The sequence below is a fragment of the Panthera leo genome, chromosome E3 (assembly GCF_018350215.1).
Source record: "Panthera leo isolate Ple1 chromosome E3, P.leo_Ple1_pat1.1, whole genome shotgun sequence".
Lineage (NCBI taxonomy): Eukaryota > Metazoa > Chordata > Mammalia > Carnivora > Felidae > Panthera > Panthera leo.
The window spans coordinates 10,000,963-10,020,073 of NC_056694.1; the positions used below are offsets into that span (position 1 = coordinate 10,000,963).

Here is a 19,111-nt window from a genome sequence, read left to right on the forward strand (position 1 = left end):
AATGTTTATTCTACATAAAAATTTCACAAAAGGGGCAGCTGGTTGTACCAAGACCTTTGGTGAAGGGGTGGAGGAAGGGAAGTTGCTGTTAAAGAAGGCAGCACGGACAGTGGTCACAGTCACTGGGCAGGAGCAGAGCTGAGGGAAGGCGGGGCACGGATGCGGCCCCATCCCCTACTGCATGCACTCGCATGCACACTCCCTGCCTGTCAACGAGGAAGAGGGGGGCTTGGGTGGGGGCACGTTTCTGACTTGAGAAGCCCCGAGATGGGGAGGAGGGAGGTACTCCTCCCTGGCTGGCTGCTGAATACTGCATCCTAGACACCAGACACCCACGTGGCACATCACCGGGGAACAGCAAGGGCAGGACGCGATTGCAGGCCTGGAGGGACACCTGACTTCCCAGAGCACGAGAGAGCAGGAACCACGGTCCCAAACATGCAACACAATGGCTTGAGGACCTGACTGAGGCCTGCCGGGGAGAGTGGCTGGCCCAGGGTGCAGGCTTCAGCTTATGGCAGAGAACTGACGGGCCCGATCTGCCTCCCTGGCTGGAAGGGTGGCTGGAAACCAGGCACCGGACAGTCTCTTGTGGAATGTTACCTGGGGTCAGGCACAGCCCAAAGGGGTTGCCCCTGGGGTTGCAGGATTGCGGGAAGGGAGGATGAGGCAGCCGAGACCTGCTGGACTCTGCCCCTAGGCAGGGGAGGGAGCCTGGTCTCGACACAGCCAGAAGCCACCTGACCACAGCACCCTGAGCCTCCCTGGCAGTGATCAGCTGTTAGAGGCTTAGAGCTGGGCTGTCTCTCAGGGCCACCCCTCCCCTAACCTGAAAAGCAGCACCATGTGGCCAGCTGGTCCCCACCCCTCAGGGGGCTCGGCTTAGGGGGACAGCTGGAGAGGACAGAGGTCAGGGCAGATGGGCCAGTCAGGAGGAGGCAAGGTTGGGGTCCAGAGCGAGCCTCGGTCCCAGGAGAGGGCAGACCCCAGGCTGGAGTGGAATTCGTGAAGGCAGGGGAAGGGGGTGGGGTGGGGATATGGCTACCCTGGGTGGCGCTACCTGGGAAGGGTGAGGCGGCCTGGGCCAGGGCCTGAGTCTGTGCCTTGCTGACCTGCCCCACCCCACTGGCTGTTTCCCAGCCCGGCTCCCCACTGGCTCCCCGTACAGACACACACACGGTCACAGAGATCATGCACACGACGGCTCGGGGCGGGGTGGGGACGGAGAGCCCTGCGGCAGAGAAAGGAGCAGTACGGGGCGGGGAGGAAGGGGCTCCAAGCCAGAAGGCAGCAGCAGCCAAGGGGCCTCCTGAGGGCAGACCGTCCCGAGCAGGGTGGCGGGTGGGGTGGTTTCTATCCGAAGATGCCTCCGAAGGTGGAGGCGATGACGATGCCCAGGACCACGCAGCAGATGATGATCATGATCTTCTTCTGCACCGGAGAGGCACAAAGGAGCAGCCTCAGACGAAGGAGGGAGGCCAAGGGCTTGGGTCAGAGCTCTGAGGGGGGTGGCGACGAGGGCTGGGGAAGGTGCAGCCCAGAGGCGGTGACACCAAGAGCTGAAGGCCTCAGGGTGGGGGCTCTGCTCAGCTCCGAGTTGGGGGCAAGCGGTCAAGGCAGAGTGGGGAGGGACCTATGGTGGTCCCGGGGCCCTCACGGGAGGGGGCGGGGAGGCTACTGACCCGGCGTGCTTTGCTCTGGTACTTGACGGCCTTCTTGGTGTCAGACACCGCTCTCTCCACGTAGTCCACCGAATGTTCCACATTGTACTCAATCCTGTCAATCATCTCCCCCTGCAGGGCCAGGGCGCTCAAGCTCCAGCAGGGCCCCCCTCAGGGCAGGACTTTGGGGCGGCACCCTGAAGTCGGAGAAAGGAAAGTGGGGGTGTGAGGATGGGGTACAGCCTCTTACCTGTGCCCCTCGGGCCAGGCACCCCGGGGCAGCTCCCTCCTCTCCCTGCAGAGCAGTCATCCTGGGGGAGGGAACCGGCCATGCGGTCTCAGCCAAGGGTGTGGGGGCCATGCAGAGGGCGCGGAGCTGGGGCCTGGAACGCGGCGGAGGGAGGCCGGGGCGGGAGCAGGCGGTCTGGACAGTGTCCCACTCCGTCCTCCGCAGGCACAGTGGTTCTATCCAGCTCTGTCTTCAGTCTTCAACATTCAAGACCCCCGCCCCCTCCCATAGCCCTTCTGGGCCCCGTAATCCGGTCCCACGCAGCCCCCTGGAGACCACAGCGCTGCCTGAGACCCCCCCCCGGCAGCAGCTTTGTGACACACGACTGCTCTCTCCGAGTCCGCTGCTCCCACTGGCGTCCATACAGCTACGGTCTCTCAGCCACCGGTGGCAGCAGCCTCCTCGTGGCCTCCCTGCTTCCCAACTCTGCCCACACTATGCCCACACTGAAGACCCTCCATCTAGAAGAGAATCCAGGCATCCAGCACCACCTTCTGCCTCCTCCCCGCCGCCCCTGAGCTCCAACTGCACGGCCTCCTCCTCCGAGAGCCCGGCTCTTGCCAGTCTCAGGACAGTTCTGCCGCTGGTCCCTCTGCCTGGGCCACCTCTTCACTGTGACCCCGGGAAGTCTTCAGAGCTCAAATGCCACCTCCACAGAGAAGTCTTCCCCGACCACCCCGTCCAAAGTGGCCACCTCAGGGACTCTATTACCGTTACTCCAGGCGTGGCCCTCAGACTGGCGGCATCGGCATCGCCCTTGAAACTGTTAGAAATGCAAATTCCGGGGCGCCTGGGTGGCTCAGTCGTTAGAGCGGCCGACCCTTGATTTCGGCTCAGGTCACGATCTCCCAGTGAGATCGAGCCCCGTGTCGGGCTCTGTGCCGACAGCATGGAGCCTGCTCGGGATTCTCTCTCTCCCTCTCAAAATTAACTTGAAAAAAAAAAGCAAACTTACAGGCTCCCACCTTGACCTACCAATCTCTGGGAACGGGAACCAGGAAACTTACAAGCCCTCCAAGTGATTCTCGGGCACTTTCAAGTTGGAGAATCACCGCTCATTCACACTGCCTCCTAACATCTGAGCACCTGGCACAACTGGAGAACATTCCATCTGTCATATGCTTATGCTGCCCTTTCACCCAACAGACATCAGCTCCGGGAAGCAGGCCCTCAGCTGTCCTGGTCACTGCTATACTTCCAGTTCCTTGAAAAGCGGCCGTCCGCTGTGCCCATGTGACAAACAGCTGACGAATAAGATGGGATAAGGCTGGGTAGAGGGCCATGCAGGGCCTGGGGTCCTGGAGGGCCAAGCAGAGCCATGCAGCACTGGGTCCCGGTAGCACAGCCATGCAGAGGACAGGGTCCTTTAGGTGGGCACGGCCCTGGAGGCAGTTTCAACAGCAGGCGGTTAGTTACCTGGAGACTCGGTCCCTCCCGGGCAGGGCAGCGTGTCAGGCAGAAAGGGTCGGGGTTAGTGCGGCCCTGGGTGCTGCTGTGGGCTGGGGGGCGGAGGGCAGTGGGGCCCTTGGTACTCACCTGGCTCTCCACAAGCATGGCCATGTCCATGAACATGTCGTGCAGCTCACGGATGCTGTTCTCCAGCTTGATGATCTCACTGTGCCGCGTCTCGATCTCGCTCAGAGCCTGCTTTGAGATGCTGGAGTCCATGATGATCTAGGGGGTGGGAGCAGTGCGCTGGGACCCAGGGGCCTGCTGAAGGGGGCAGGGATGGGGACCGGGGCCAGGACAGCAGGCCAAGGGCAAAGGCAGCTGGGATGGGCAGTGGCTCCCTCCTCAGCCACAGCATCCTCCCACTTCCTGCTTGGTTCTTACTAGCCGTTACCTGACTTCTCTGAGATGGATTTCTCCTCCTCAATACGGGGCTAATAACACTCCCCGCCTGTGCCTGCCACACGGTAACTAAGTGGTAGTTCTTGTCACCAGTCTTGTACGGCCCAAGTTGACTGTCCCAAGGACCCAGGCCTTGAACTGCTTTTCTCTCTTCCCCTCTCCTTCTGTTCTGCCTCCCAGAGAGGGCAACTGCCTCTCCCTTCTCTCCTCCTGGAACCCACGTCCCCAAGCCGCCTTCCACCCCCTGTGGGCCACCTCCTTCAGAAAGCCCCCCTGCTCAAGCTTCACCTGAATGGAGAGACGGCCAAGGGCACCGTGTTCCCCAGGAAAGGAAAAAGGCCCAGAGGATAGTGGAAGGCACCCCTGGCTGGCAAATGGACAGGAGAAGCAAGGAAGTGGACCTAACTGGGAGGACCCGGGAGACATGGGTCTTAATTCTACCTCCGCCACTAACGTTCATGTGGCCTCAGCCTGGTCCCTTTTCCTCTCTGGGACTCCGCCTTCTCCGAGGCCTAAAAGGTGGCTGTGTCCAAATACTGCCCTGTCCCAGCACACCTGGGGGCCCGGTGGGAGGGGTGTGGTGCACACTCACCCCGGAGGCAAAGATGGCCGGGTTTCCGCTCTCCAGCATGTCCTCCAGCTCCTCACTGGTCGTGGTCCGGCCGGCTGCGAGGAGGGGTCACACCGAGTCCGGCACACCCCGCAGATCGGCGGCGGCCCTGGCCCCGGCCCCGCCCCCAAGCCCCGGCCCCGCCCCGCCAGCTCACTGATCTCCAGCTGCCTCTGGATGCGGCCCTTGCAGCGCTCGCGGTAGTCGGACTGCGTGGCGTTGTACTCGGACATGACCTCCACGAACTTGCGGGACAGCGTGGAGTGCTGGGGATCCGAGGTGGGGGTGCAGGTGTCAGGCCCGGCCCCACCGAACACCAGAGCCTCAAGCGCCCGCCTGCCCACCCTGAGGCCTGCCTGCGGCACCTGTGTCTTTCGGATCCTCAGGTCTGCGGATGAGCGGTTGAGGCCTTCCTCCTGCTCGATGCTCTGCTCAATGCCTGGGGGAACGAATGGCTGCCGAGCCATAGCCTGTCTCCCTTGCCACTGCCCATCCCCCTGACCCACATGCCCAGGATCTGGCTCAGGACCTCCTCCCCTAGAGAGGATCTCCTGTGGTCTGTAAGTGGGGTCACATGGGACGCAGAGGAGGAGGGAGCGCGGGACTGATGGGGGTGGGGGGCAACAAGGGCCCATTCGCATGACGCACGCTTCGGCGTGTGCATACATGCGGCCCATCTGTGAGGCCTCAAGTGCACGCCACGCTATGGGTGTGAATGCCCACTGTGCGCTAGGCCTGGTGGCTCAGGCCCACCCTGCCTCCTGTGCGCCCAGCAAGGGGCCATGCCCAGAGTGGGGAGGGCCTGGTGGCCACAACCTGCAGAGCACACGGCCCCCGGTCCTGTGCATTTGTGGGGTGGGCACATCTGTGACGCTGGCCACTCCCTGAACCCTCTTTAGCTGCAGTGGGGGACAATGCTCAGAGGGGAGCACTCCCTCAGTGAAGCCTCGGGCCCCTGCGTCCTCAGGCCCAGCCCAGAGCCTGGCACAAACAAGCCTTGCCAGGCAGCAGTTGAGGGAATGGGCGCATGATGGCACCCTCATAAAGGAAAGCAAGGCCCAATGTACCCTTCAGAGTTAGTGAACCCCCACGGCTACACACAGGAAGCGGGTCCAGAGGGCCCCTCCACCTCCCAGGCAAGGCCTGGAGCCCAGACTCACTCTTTAACTTGGAGCGAACTTTGTTCGCTGTCTTCTTGATGTCAGACATGAGCTCCTCCAGTTCCTCCTTCGTCTCTGGGGAGGCAGAAGGGGTACAGGGTAGACACCCGGGGTTCCCCTGCCGCCCGCCGTTCAGGCGCAGCCTCTGGCCCAGGGGGCCCAGCGGGGGGCTCTGGGCAGAGCCTGGGTCCTGGGTCTTCCCCCTTCCCCCCGGCTAAGGCTCGGCCTGCCCCTCCGATCCTGGGCGGGGGCCACACCAGCTATCGCCTAGCTCCCTCTGTGCTGCCTTCCGAGGAGCCTCCCTTCCTCCTTTGCTGGCTCTCCCACCCCCTGCAGATAACAGATGGGTCTAAATTTAAGGCAGAAATAATTGTGGAGCAGCTGGCAATGCTGGAGTTGGCGCCGGGGGACATTTACTTGATGCCTGCCTGAGTCGAAGGTGGGGGGAGCGGGCTCACCTAGCGCTACCTGGTAGCTCTGGCGCAGGGGGGGAGCATCCAGCCAAGGGGGTGACAGAGCCAGGGGCCGGAGAGGCCGAAGCAAGCACCTTGGGTGGGGTAGACCTTGTTCTGCTAGAGCCCCCCTTCCCAGGTGCTGAGCCCGGCGGGTAGGCGGGGGCGTGAGGCACCTGGCCTGGATGGGAGCTGGCGGAGAAGCGCCTCAAAGAGGTGGGCCTCGGCCCACAGTTGGCCGTGAAGCAGCAGGTGGCTGGGCCTAAGAGGGGAAGTTGGGGGAAGGCCGTGACCTAGTGTTTCTCGGGACCACCTCTCTAAAGCTGGGAGAGGCCATGGGGGTACTCAGCTTGCTCAACCCCCAGCGAGGGCCTGGCCGGCCGAGGGGGGCCAGGGGGCTGCTCTCCCGTGGGGTGATGCAGCAACGGCTCCGGACAGCGCCCCAGCCTCAGGGCGACCCCAGGGCTCTACTTCCTGGAGAAACCAGGACTGAGCCTTTCTTATCCACCGTCTGTTTTCCTCTGGGGCCGGGGCCTCTCCTGTAAGGGGTTGGGAGGGGCTTAGAGCGGTTGATGGGGGGGTGCCTACCAAGTGGATCATGAGGTGGGGGGCTTCGAGGAGCGGAGGAGGGCGCCTCGTTCGTTCAAACAAAGGGAACTTAGTTACCAGCTGCTCTGACGTCTCAGCCGCTTTTGCTCAGACCCAAAATAGCCCGGCCCGGATGGCCGCGCCCAGGGGAGACCGAGCAAGCCTCGGCCTGGGCGAGCCCCCCCCCCCCCCCACTGCCATCTTTCCCAGTCACTCCTTGTTAACGGCGCCCTCTGCCCTAGAAGGAGTCCCCTCCCCATGAGGAATGGCCCGTGAGCCCACATCAGTGACCGCTGGCTGGTCCTGACTGCTCAGCTCACGGGGCCAATCCTAGCGGGTCGCTACCGACTGTGGGACTCGGGGAGACCTCGTGTGGAAGGTGGCACAGGGGAGCCAAGAGAAACGGACTGGCATCTCCGTTGCCCCACACTCTCCCCGTCTTCCAGCGGGTGACAGGCCAATGCCCCAGCTCTTGCAAGTACTCTGTTCTCACAGGCAGCCCCCTCTCTCATCAGGAGGGGCCCACACGGGGGCACACGCGGACTCACACACATGCGCACTGAAACCCACCATGTCACAGCTGCCTTCCCAGACAAACCGCTGGGGAGAGGGCCAGTGCATGACGGCCACACCGAATGTGTGCCCTGCCCCGGGTGACCCCTCTCTCCTTCCCACCCATTCCCAGCACAGTCTCCTGGCTCCCAGCGGACTCATTTTGCTTCCCAAGGGCCTGGCACTGGTCTCACGTTCAAGCACTCTTTGGGGGCTGTGGAGAGAGGTCTTCTGGGCGCTTGAGGACACCAGTGGAACCAGGGCTGAGGGCCTATGGATGGAGACGCACTGCTGTCGAGGACACAGAAACCCAGCCCTGAGCACTTCGCCTGGCCCACCCAGGGATGGGAGCCTCCCCTTTGCATTCTTGGGGCCCCGTGGGCTGGTGCCTCCCAAAAGGGCTGGAGAGGTGAGGGAGGAGATGAGCAGACAGAAGCTGTGTGCATATATGCACAGTCAACCGTCCAGGTCGCGGGCCGGGACCCCAGCCCTGTCGCGGACTCCCTGGGGCCGAGGGGAAGGAATCTGGGGCCCGCATGCCGCCAGCCCCACACAGGGCAGCGCAGCGATCAGCACCTCCCCGGCAACTGTGACGGCAGGGTCAGGAGGACCTGTCTGGGGACAGAGCGGAATGCAGACACACAGAGGCTCCTTGTGCAGAGGGAGAAAGGTGACTTCCTGGAATCCTGATAATGCCCAGCCCCGGGGTACCAGTGGCTGCCAGCTCTTTCCGGAAGCTCCTCCCGCTCGGCCGGCTTGCCCTCCCACGGCGCTGAGCCTCGGCACTGCCATCTGCTCCCCCAGGAGGCTCGGGAAGGGGAGGGGCTGGGCGGGGAGGCTTCCTTTGGAGCCGGGCAGCACCCGCCTACCCAGCTTACCTGGAGAGGGTGGGGCTGGCGCCCGATGCCACCCAGGCCCCAGGATGGCCGCCCCACTCCGCACAAGTCCGCGTGGGACCCGGGCGCTGAACCCCGCCCCACGCCTGGGCCAACTGTGTTTCCCGAAGCTTTCCACAGGGGCCCTCCCCGTCCCGGCCACGCCAAGGTACCCCTCTGCCGACCAACGGTGAGGGTGCTGGGGTTCCGGGAGCCCCTCCCGGGCAGCAGCGCCTTCCTGGAGGCCCCAAACCCGCCCCTCAGTCCTCCACACTCACTCTCGTCAGGGTTGGGGGAGGCCAGGATGGCACTGTGCTTCCGCTTCACCTCCTCCACGTTCTCCGAGATCTTGTCAATGAAGCCACGGATCTCCTCCACCTGCGCACCAAGGCCAGGCGGGCAGGGGGAGATCCAGGGAGGGGGCTCGTGGGCCCGGGGCTGGCCCAGACTGGGGCTGGCAGTCAGGTTCAGGGAGAGGCTGGACCAGGCTTCGGGAGGCGGGGCAGGGGGGAGGGGGGCAATGGGGGCAGGGGCTCCAACTATCCTTCTAGAACGGGATGGGGAGGAGTGGGCGAGTCCAATCCTAAACTCTGCTCCCCTCTGAGCTTCAGTCTATTCTCCCTCAGAATGGGTCTGTTATTTGGTGTAAGGGCCCTGGGCCTGGCTCAGAGGACGGATGTGGGCCCCCCGCCCCGCCCCGAGCTCTGCCTTGGAGGTCTGCCCAAGGAGGTGGGGTGTGCCGGCTCCCACCTGTTCAAAGAACTCATCCATGAAGCCATCTCGGTCCACGGTGACAGTGACATCGTCATCATCATCGCTGTCCTTGGCCTGTGCAGGGGTGTGGACACATGAGCGGACCTGTGGTGGGCCCACTGGGGCCCGCTGGACCTGGGGCCGCAAACTGCCCCGCATCTATACTCAGCAGCTCAGTTCCAGGGCCCTGACCGCTGCCCTCCGTCACCTTGGCAGGGACGAGGTCCGGCTGTGCCCTCGGCTCCCGGCCACAGTGAGACCTGGAGGACCCCGGGGGACCCAGCATAAGGAGAGAGGCCTGGCCTGTCGAACTGGTGACCGCACCGGGTCTCCACCTCTAGGCCAGGGATTCCTTCCTTTACCCAGCTGCCTGCCCCTTCCCCGCAGGACTGGGGTCCTCCCAGTATGCCCCTCACCCTAGGGGACAGCTGGGAAGGCTGGGTCCCCTGGCCAGTGGCCCCAACTCACAGACCTGGCCTGAGACAGGCTGCCTGGAAGCCGTTCTTCTCTCCTTTCTGGGCCTGAAGGTTTTAATTAAGATGGGGCCCAAAGTTCCCAAGTTCCCTTTCTTAGGGGCACCCAGGAAGGGGAGGCCCATGTGCCAACAACACCTGCCTCTAAAAAGGTAGGATGACTCAGAAAGAGGCCGTCCCACAGCCCCTCAGGCAGGCCTGAGAGACACTGCCTGCACGGGGCTCTGTGAACTCTGTTCTCTCCTTGTCATTCTGTTTTTCCTTTTAATTAAAAAAAATTTTTTTTTTTAATGTTTATTTATTTTTGAGAGAGAGGGAGAGTGCCAGCGGAGGAGGGACAGAGAGAAAGGGAGATAGAGGGTCCAAAGTGGGCTCCACACTGATAGCAGAGAGACTGGCACGGAGCTCGAACCCATGAACTGTGAGATCGTGACCTGAGCTGAAGTTAGACACTTAACCGACTGAGCCACCCAGGCGCCCCTCTTCTTGTCATTCTTGACATCAGACCTCCATCCTCTTTCCCTCCAGGCTCAGAGGTGGGCCTGGCAAGACCAGTCATGTCACTTGGCTCAGGGCCTGCCCTAGGCCCCAGCTACAGGTGCAGCCACACCCCACCACCCTGAGAGCAGCCGTATAAAAGCCCCCCACCCTGGGGGGGGGGCGGGGTAATTACACCTCTGACTTCCCAGTGCACTGGCCGTGCTCATTACTGTCCGCCTTAGGCACCTGCAGTCGCCAGGGGCAGCCCACTCTGTTGGCAAGGGCAAGTCCGTCTCCACAGCCAAAGCCAGGATACCCAGGGCAGGACCGGCCTCGCCCTGGACTGGGGATCTCAGGCTTGGTCACATCTCATATCTTAGCACCCCACAGGGCAGGCATGAGCTGGCTCAGCACTGGCGTTCACCTCAATCTCTCTTACGTCAGGGTCAGAGCCAAGGATAGGGGCAGTGAGGGAGGTCGAGGGTCGGTGAAGCTGAGGGATCCAGAGGGCTGGGCCCAGCTAGCCTGCTGGGGAGGGACCCAGGTTCTGCACCCAGCAGGGGCTGACTGAGGGACGTGCCCTCTGGGTCTGTCTGCTCCTGTCTGCAGTGGGGACAGCGATGCCTGGCCGCAGGGACAGAGGGCAGAGAAAGGGTGGGAAAGCACAGCATGTTCTGTAAAGGGCTGTGCCCCTGGGGCTCTCGGGGTCCTACTGCCCCACCGGAGTGGGACCAACCAGGAGACGGGGTTGGTTGGGAGCTTCCTGGAGGCGTCTCTGACAGGCCCCTCTCATCAAGAGATCACACCTCCTCCCCCAGCAGCTAAAATAAATCCTCGCTCCCACAAGTGTCTGTGGCTGCTACCAGGTGGCCCCCTCCCCCCAACCGAGCCCACCTATAGACAAAGAAAATCTAGGAGCCATTTCTACACTTTTGGGCCTTGCCAGGCCCGGGAGCTAAGCTGAAAGAGCACTCCCTAGGGAAACTGAGGCAGAGTGCAGTCTGGAGGAGCCCAGGTCCCCCTTCAGGGCAGGCTGCCAGCTTGGGAGGTGGCCCTAGGAGTGCCTGCCATTCAGCACCCTGCCCTGTCTTTTTGGTGTCTAGAGAGGGACAAGGGTGGACAGGAAAGGACTGAGGAGAATTTTCCAGCTCCCCTCCCAGAAAGAGTAATGACTGGCGGGGGCCAAAGACAAGGGCATCAGAGTTTCCAAGGATGAGAGTCGCTGCCAGAGACCCCTGGGATCTGGGCTGATGGCTCTCCCCGGGCCTCAGCTTGCCCATCTGTAAAATGAGGATGTATCTTCTCCATGCATCCAGGAGCTTTGACCTGCTCCCTCCACAGCCTCCCCAGAAGACTGAAGAAGTTTCTCCAGCACAGGGTTGGCAGGAAAGATGCCCACGCTCTCCTCCAGGCCCTGTGTCAATGAGGGCAGAGCTGAGGAAGGGGATACCTGGGGCCAGGGCCTGGTGGGGGCCCCCAGGTTGGGGTCTGTCCTGAAGGTGGCGTTCAGATTAGCCCCAAAGCTGGTTGGAGGGTTTAGGGCCTGACTTCACAGCCTTGGTCACACCAGTGGTGGCTCCAAGCAAAACCCTGAGGGGATTCTCCATGGGGACCCCTTCCCTACCAAGTCTCAGCACTTCTTCCTCTCGGGACTTTTCGCCCACCACCCTTCATCACCTCACTGCTGCAGCCTAAAATTGGACCCAGCACGCCCCACCTATAACCATTTCCCTGCTTCGATGACCCACCCAACTGTCTTCCCTTTCCCCATGCAATGCCCTCTGCCTGGAATGCCGATTCCATGAAGCTGCCATTCATTCCCCTCATCCTTGGATGCTGCCTCCTTCCAGAAGCCTTCCCCAGCTCCCCAGGGTCACTATCTTGTTCCTCTGCTTCCCCCTGCACTATTCCCTTCTCTACTGGAACCACAACCACAGACTCTCAGGCCCTGAGGGACCTGAAAAATCACCTTGGCCTCGGCTTCCAGACTCAGCTTGCACACCTCCTGTGATGGTGAGCTTACTACCTTTCCTGGGCAGCTCTGCCCATCTTGGACTGCTCCAATTGTCCCTTTCCTGTACAGTTTGGCCCTAGGCCATAAAGAACCTGTTGGTGCCCTCTCCTTGGGCTGGACTTGCCAGAGATCTAAAGACAGCATCAGCATCTTCTCTGGGTTTTTCTACTCATGTTGGCTATTCCCTTCCCCTCAGATCCTTCCTAGGGCCCGAAGTTGCAGTCCTTGCCCCAGACTTACTTGGTTCAGCCTCTATCTTCTCCTGCAGTACATGATACAGACTGAATTTGCTGCTGATTGTGGTCTGAATGGTACCAAAGAGCTGACCCATCCCCTCCCTCTTTTTATGTGGTCTACCTCTGTTAATGCAACCAGAAATCAGTACGATATATGATATATGATTGTATCAGTGATCATATAGCACTTCCTGCCCAGGAAAACCCCAAGCCCTTCCCTACCACTGTCTACTTGGTTGGATTTTAGGCTCAAGTGAAGGACTTTTTTTTCTGTTTCATTTCTTCATTTGTTCAGATCCTTATTCTACTCTGTGAGAATCTGACGGCTCATGATTTTGCTGCCCCCCCGCAACCTCATCCACATCTAGGCTGATGCCCTGTGGCACCTTTCTAGAGACATCCTCCAGGTTAACTGAGACTGAGGTCAGGTCTCATGGGACACTGAGTAAATGACAAGCCCCAAACCCAGACACGCTCCTGACCCAAAAGGAAGTAGGAAGTAGGCTGGTGTGCTATCTCCTAGTGTCCGGGGATGGTCAGGGCAGACATCACCTACAGGCACACAGGGGCCACCCAGATAGTTTTAAATCATGAGGGCCCCAGCTCCCTTAGAAATCTGCCAGCCTTCTGCGAGTGACAGTCACGGCTCCAGAAAGAGGGCTGGACTAGACCGGAGACTTGAGGGTCCCCAGTGGCAGTTGGAGGCGGCAGTTAGAGCCTGGAGTGGTCACAAGCTGGAAGCTGCAAACATCTTTAGAAAAAACCCACCCAGGCATCCTGTGATGTACCCTACCTGCCATCTGGCCCAAACGAGGTTCCACCTCTTTCTCCTGAGCCTCCATTCCCGAGGACCCTCATATCAGAAACCGGGGTACATTCACATTCTTCCTTTTCTTCTCACATCCAACCAATATTTTACTTGTCATGATTTTTTTTGTTCATCCCTCCACGGTTCTCAACCCTGTTCCAGGACCATAATTCCTTGGGGGCTTAAAAAACCCCCACCAGCTTCCAGGACTCTATCCTAGAGAGATTGAATTGGACTTTCAGGGGGTGGGGCTGGGGAGGCTGTTTTTAAAAAGCTCCCCCCACCCCAGGGGTTGAGAACCACTGGTCTGGTCTTACTCCTCTCCATAGGCTCTGGCCCAAGCAATCAGGAATGAAAGCCGCACTTGGCAGAAGCCCCCAACCTTCTAGTGGAGGTCAGACAGCCCTGGTGGTCTCTCCTGGCAGAGGTTCCAGAATTCCAGGATACCTTCCTGGAAACAAAAGTGATTCTTCCAAGAGCCTCGGAGGCCAGGCAGCCTCCAGGCCTGTCCCCAGGGATGGAGAGTGGGAGGCCAGCCAGCAGGGCTGATTCATTCCTCCTGAGCAGGAGTTGCTGTTGTCTGCCTCGAGGACTATATCCCCCCCCCCCCCTTTTTAATGACGAATCAAAGTCAATACCACCAGAGCGGACAGACCCAGAGCTGAGTCAGGGGTATGCGAGGCCAAGCTGCATCCCCAGTAAAGAAGGGCTCCCCGCATCTGATCCCTTCCCCCTCTCTGCATCCTGTGTGTGCCCTTCACCAGATCCCTGCCCCTTAGCAGGCCCCCAGGGCAGCTCCAGGAGGCAGCCTCAGCCCCAGGAGATGAGCTGGCCTCTGCCTGGCACCCTCCAACACATGGTGTGACCTTAGATAACACCCTGGCCCCTTCCAGACCTCAGCTTTCCAATCTGTGAAAGGGGAGGTTGGACTAGACAGTCCCTGGAGGTCATTCCGGCTGCACCCCAGATGAAAATGTGCCCAAATTCGCTGCACCCCAAGGAGGTCAGAGGAGGGAAGGAGGCCTACTCTTACATCCCCATTTCTTCCACTCTGCAAGGCGGATCCCACTCGCTCCACTGTATGGGTGAAATGGGCACAGAGAGGTTAAGGCAAGAACCTGCCTGGTGTTGCCTAGGGCACCCTGTCTCTTCCCGGCAATGAGAGAGAAAAGGGAAGCTGGGGGACAGAGGGGCCCACGGGGTTTTCCCTTCCGGGCCTGCCCCTGCTGCTCCAGTGAGCAGGCGTCAGACCACCTACCACTCTCGGTTGGGCATTCCAACCTCTCTGCCTTTACTCATGCGGGTCTCTCCTTTTGGACCACCTTCCCTCCCCCCATCTAAATCCAACTCCTCTTTCTGGGCCACCCCAAGTTCTCTTCTCCCAGGGTCTGGCTGCCCCAACACTCCCTCCTCTCCATCCTCTGGCTTCCGCAGCAGGCCTCCTGTGTCGCACACGACTCGGGACAAAGATAAACACCGTCCTGGGCTCGGGGAGGGGTAGGTCTGAGAACTTCTGGTTCTCAGAAAGAAAACCAGAGAGGCCTCTGAATTGGGGGAAGGAGGCAGCTGCGTGCCAGATGCGGCTGCCCAGGGACACTTTGCCCCAAGTCTCTCTGGCTGTGTGCCCCTGGGCTAGTCTTTGCCCCTCTTAGGCCCTTGGGTTGCCCTTTTGATCTCTGAGGGCCCCCAATGATCCCTTCGGTCTGTCTGCACAACTAGAGAATCAGCCTTATGAGTGATGGGAGAGGCTGGAGGGCTGGGCCTGGCCTGCAGAGCGCTGAGGAAATGCGCCAGCTCCTTCCCCAAGTGTGACTTTTATAAATAAGCTCCCTTTGCCTTCCTTCCAAATGTGGTGGCGTTGGGTGGGGAAGGAGGAGGGGGGAGAAGGGAGGGAGGGTTGGTGGTGGTGCAAGTCACTGTCCCGAGCACCACCTCTGTCCAGCCCAGCCAGTACCGGCCTCTTGGGTCCTGGGGATTCTAATCTGAAAATTCTGGCTCCTGGGGTTCAAGGTCTCCCCGAAATACGGAGGCGACTCAGGAGACCTGTGACTACCCCTTGCCCTGAGAAACTGGGTTCTAGGTGTCTCATCTCCGCTATATAGCGGGGAACTCGAGGCCCGGAGGGGGACTTGTGGGAAACGATAGCCCCCCACAGACTACCTGTTCCACCCCACACAGTGTGGGCTCCTGGAGGTTGCAAGAGACGCCCAATGGGCAGGGCCACCCAGCAGTGGATACAGCAAACCTCCATGGGTTCTGACTGCCTGAGGGGTGGGGTCTAGAGAGGAAGCCCCCCTCAATTCACAGGGAAGCCAGGCCTCACCCTCTAGGGGACCACGCTGGCTAGTGTTTAGGTGTATGTGGGGGTAGGGGGTGGGGGTGAGGGGTCACAAAGACACACATCAGAGCCAAACACCTGGGTTCAACCTCCCTACAACCCTAGCTCTCCTGGTGGTTCCCCGCCCAGCCAGGCCTAAGTCTATCTTCGGGACTAGGCAAAGCCCCTTTCTACCATCGCTTTTGCACACTACCAGACTTGCCATTGCTCTCTTGTGCCTCAGTTTCCCCTTTATCAGAGGGGATGAAGGCTGATGAGCCACAGATCCTGTCACATGGAAAGGACTGCGTTTCCCTGACCACTTGGTTCCCACATATACTCTCGTCTGACCCACCAGGCACCCAAACATCAGCAAATGCACCACGTGGACATACATCGCCAAGATAACATTCTTTCTGACTCAACGTAGCACAGGAAGCTTGAGGGCAACCGCAAGGGCTGGCGGGGGAAGTGTTTAGACATCATATATGACATGAGGGACCATCTTCTTCCTTTGAAACCTCGTGGGGTTTACCCTAGGGGCCGGGCACTTGGCCAGGAATAAAAGGTCTGATGGGAGGGTGGGGCCAGTAGCCAGAGCCAGGGGGAGATAGAGGCAGGGTGGTACAGGTCGCAGCTCCGCGCTGCCCAGGACACAAGACTGGTATAATGGGGGAGACGGGGCACAAATGCGGGGAGCCTCTGGACAGAGAGGTCAGGCCATGAGATCAAAAGCCCAAAGCACACTTGAAACTTTCCCTATGAGAGGACCTATGTCTCTGGCTCCAGGTAGGGCAGCAGAGGGAGGGCTCTGAGGGGCCACCGAGCTAGTGCCCCCCCCCCCAGATGAGTGGTACGGGAAGGGCACCTGCCAGCCAGCAGGGTGGTCAACTAGGGGATCAGACAAGGGTCAGCCTGGTCTAGAGTCCTCATGTCCCCCTCCCCACAGGCAGGCTTCACTTCCTTCAATGCTCCCGCGGGGCCCCCAGGCTTGCCACCTCTAAGGGCAAAGGTGAGAATACCCTGGTAAACGTCAGCGGCCACCCGAGGCTGGGGAGGGGGGTGCATGAGAAACAGGCGGCAGGGCTCTGGGTCAGGGCTGGGAAAGGGTGGGCTCTGGTCAGAACCTTTGCGGATCCTCTTACTCCCCACGAACCCCGCCCCGGGAGCCACACCCCGGGGGCCCCGAGACACAGGTGGAAAAATAGATAGGTTCAGGTTGGAACCAGACCACGAACCCGGGAAGGGTCTGAAAACACCACCAGGGTCGGGGTTGCTCGGGGGCTAGGAAGGTGGACCGGAGGATGGGGGGCGAATCTGACCCCTCTGGGACCTGGGCGGGCAGCAGACCCCGAGCGTGACCGGGATGGGGAGCCACAGGTGATGGGAGCTACAGGTGACGGGGGCGGCCCGCGGGACAGCGCCCGCCCGAAGAGCCCAGCCCCACCCGGCGGCCCGGTTTCCGCAGCGCCCCGCAGCTGGGCTCTGAGCAGGGGACCGCCCCCGGCCCCTTCCCGCTGCGGTCCCGCCGTCTGTCTCTACCAGTGCGGGGGACAGGAGGGTCGGTGATGAGGCACAGTGTGGGGACAGAGACGGGACCTGCTCCGCGCGGGCTACGGGAGAGGTCAGCCCTCTGTCCCGCCACCGGTATCCGATAATAGCCCTCCGACCCCTCAAAACAAGGGGACGCCGAAAAGTTTATCCAGGATCCCGGGCTCCGGCCGCCAGCCCGCGGGCCCACGGCGCCGAGCTCACGCGAGCCCGTGACCCCGAGTGGGTCCGAGGGGCGGGACCCGGAGGGGGGTCGCGGTCCTCGGCTCCGCACCGCTCCTTCCCGCCGGGTCGAGGACGCAGGGGCTGTCGCCGGGTGGCCGCCGAGGCCGGGCGGGGAGCGGGCGGCGCGCCGGGCGCGGGCGGCGAGCGGCGACGCGCTGGGGCCGGACTCACCGTGCGGAGCTCCTGGGTTCGGTCCTTCATGCTCCCGGGAGTGGCAGCGGCGCCGGCTGCAGCCGTGTGAGCCCCGCATGCGCGGCGGCCGCCCCGCGGCTGCGCAGCGCCAGCCCGGCCCCGCCCCGGCCCCCGGGACCCCGGCCCAGCCCCCAGCCCGGCCCCGCCCAGCCGCCGGCTCACGCCCAGCGCAGTGGGGTCGAAACCCTGGGACTTCTTGCGCCTGTGTTCCCCACCCCGCGTGATCCCTGCCTGGGATGGGGCTCCAGAACCCCTGCTCCCTCCTCTACCCCAACCCTCTCGGCGCTCAGCCGCTCAGCAGCCCAGCCGTCGTTCTGGACCCTGGATCTTTACCCCCAGAGCTCCTCACCTCCCTGGGGATTTGCTGGAGGTTGGAACCCCCTCGATTTTATGGCCTTGGAACTTCTAGCACTCCCCTCCGAAAACCTCCTCCACCAAAAGCCTCCTCCAGAGTTCCAGCCTCTGAGCCCCTACCCTTCCCACTTTCCCCCAACACTTCATCCAGACTCAGGCTCTGGCCCCTCTTTCCCTGGGATTTCTCAGTTCACTGGTCTGATGCAGGGTGACCACTTCTTTTCCTTTAGTTTCCGCTCCCAGCAGGACGCAGGAACCCTTCTGTCTTTGGGGAAAGGAAATCTAAGTTAAAGCCTGCTCCCCCCCCCCCCCCCCGAGATTCTATTTCCTATATACAAGGCGGGGGGGGGGGGGGGCGGCATTTAAGCCTGGAGCCCGGCTCACTCTGACACTAATGGAAAGATCTTAGCTGTATGTAGAGGGGTAGTGGATGGGGGCTAGTCAGTAGCAGATGCTCCTTTTCTGGTCCTTGCCAGCATCTTGTTGAGACAGCAGCCATATAACACCCTCCCTCCAGCTGTCCCCTCTGTGCCCTGGCCCAGACCTTCTTGACCTCAAGCCAAACACTCCCTCTTCCTTTCCCCAGGGCTGCCAAGGTGTTGCTCTGGAGCTGGGCCAGCCCCCTGCTGCCCTGTGTGTCTGGTCCTGGCGCTTCTCCCAGACCGTGGGCACAGGTTAGCTGGCTGGCAGACAGGCTACAGACACTGTTCCAGCCATCTCTCCTTCCCTGGAAATCTGGCCCGAGACTAGCTTAGACGCAGCCTGGCATGAGAGGCGGCCACACCCTTCCCAGTTGTCCAGACCTCAGCCTTGGGCGCCCCACAGAGCAAGCATTGGTGGTGCCCCCCCCCCATTCAACAGGACTCACCCGCTACAGGCACTTGCCCAGGGTTACAGGGAACCAGGGGCAGCGAAGGCGCTACCTGGCTCCTGGTCCAGAGTGCTCTCCTGTGTGCTGGGTGAACCGGTGGACTGGGTCGTGGGTGCACTCCCAGAGCCCAGTGTCTGGCCCTGTGGAGAGAGGGCAGGAGGGGGAGACACAGCTTATGTCCTCAGAGAGCCCCAGTGTCACGCTAAGCATCACTTACTGAGGTGCATTTTAAACGGCAGCATGAAAGGGGCACCTGGGTGGCTCAGTCGGTTAAGCATCAGACTTCGGCTCAGGTCACGATCTCACGGTTTGTGAGTTCGAGCTCCACGTCAAGCTCTGTGTGGACAGTTCAGAGCGTGGAGCCTGCTTCAAATTCTGTGTCTCCCTCTCTCTCTCTTCCCCTCCCCTGCTTGCGCTCTGTCTCTCTCTCTCTTAAAAAGAAATAAACATTGAAAAAAAATCAAATGGCAGCATGAAAAATGAATAAAGAATGGATGTGTGCCCTTCACCTTAAACTCTGCCTTTCGGATATCAGTCTTACACTCATTTAATCGTTGATTCATTTATCAAACATTACCCAGGATGCCATGCTCCAGCCACTGCTTTGCACTTAAGATGTAATTAATGTAGTGGGAGAGACAGACAATGGTTTCAGTATGTGAGGGACCCAGGGTGGCTTCCCAGAGGCAGTGACATTGGAGCTGGGTGTTGGAGGAGTAGGATTGTTGCAGGGAGAGGTGCAGGCATTCAGGACAGAAGGAGTGTGTCCAGAGACACTGGGGTGAGGCTGGGGAGTGTT

General features: G+C 61.0%; 1 protein-coding gene across 2 annotated transcripts; it reads right to left on the reverse strand.

Annotated features, from left to right (window-relative positions):
• Positions 1–40: 40 nt before the first annotated feature.
• STX1A (syntaxin 1A) lies at positions 41–17,129 on the reverse strand. Of its 2 annotated transcripts, none has more exons than XR_006197912.1 (10): positions 17,067–17,129; positions 8,789–8,866; positions 8,317–8,416; positions 5,572–5,646; positions 4,777–4,850; positions 4,569–4,677; positions 4,394–4,467; positions 3,487–3,624; positions 1,683–1,858; positions 41–1,431 (listed from the first exon to the last, which is right to left on the reverse strand). XR_006197912.1 is itself a non-coding variant. In XM_042922570.1 (10 exons), the coding sequence occupies exons 1-10, from the start codon at positions 17,094–17,096 to the stop codon at positions 1,354–1,356; spliced, it is 867 nt and encodes a 288-aa protein (XP_042778504.1). In that variant the 5' UTR covers positions 17,097–17,129; the 3' UTR covers positions 41–1,353. The 2 variants fall into 2 exon arrangements, 1 of the variants encoding a protein (XP_042778504.1); XM_042922570.1 differs by having other exon boundaries at positions 1,683–1,793.
• Positions 17,130–19,111: the final 1,982 nt, after the last annotated feature.

What these genes read in the sequence shown, in the direction of transcription:
- STX1A (XM_042922570.1), bottom strand. Translation starts at nt 17,096, where the DNA reads ATGAAGGACCGAACCCAGGAGCTCCGCACG. An exon ending in AGTTCGCTCCAAGTTAAAGA is followed by an intron (nt 4,851 to 5,571) that starts GTGAGTCTGGGC and finishes TCGTTCCCCCAG; the next exon opens with GCATTGAGCAGAGCATCGAG. An exon ending in CCAGAGGCAGCTGGAGATCA is followed by an intron (nt 4,468 to 4,568) that starts GTGAGCTGGCGG and finishes CCCTCCTCGCAG; the next exon opens with CCGGCCGGACCACGACCAGT.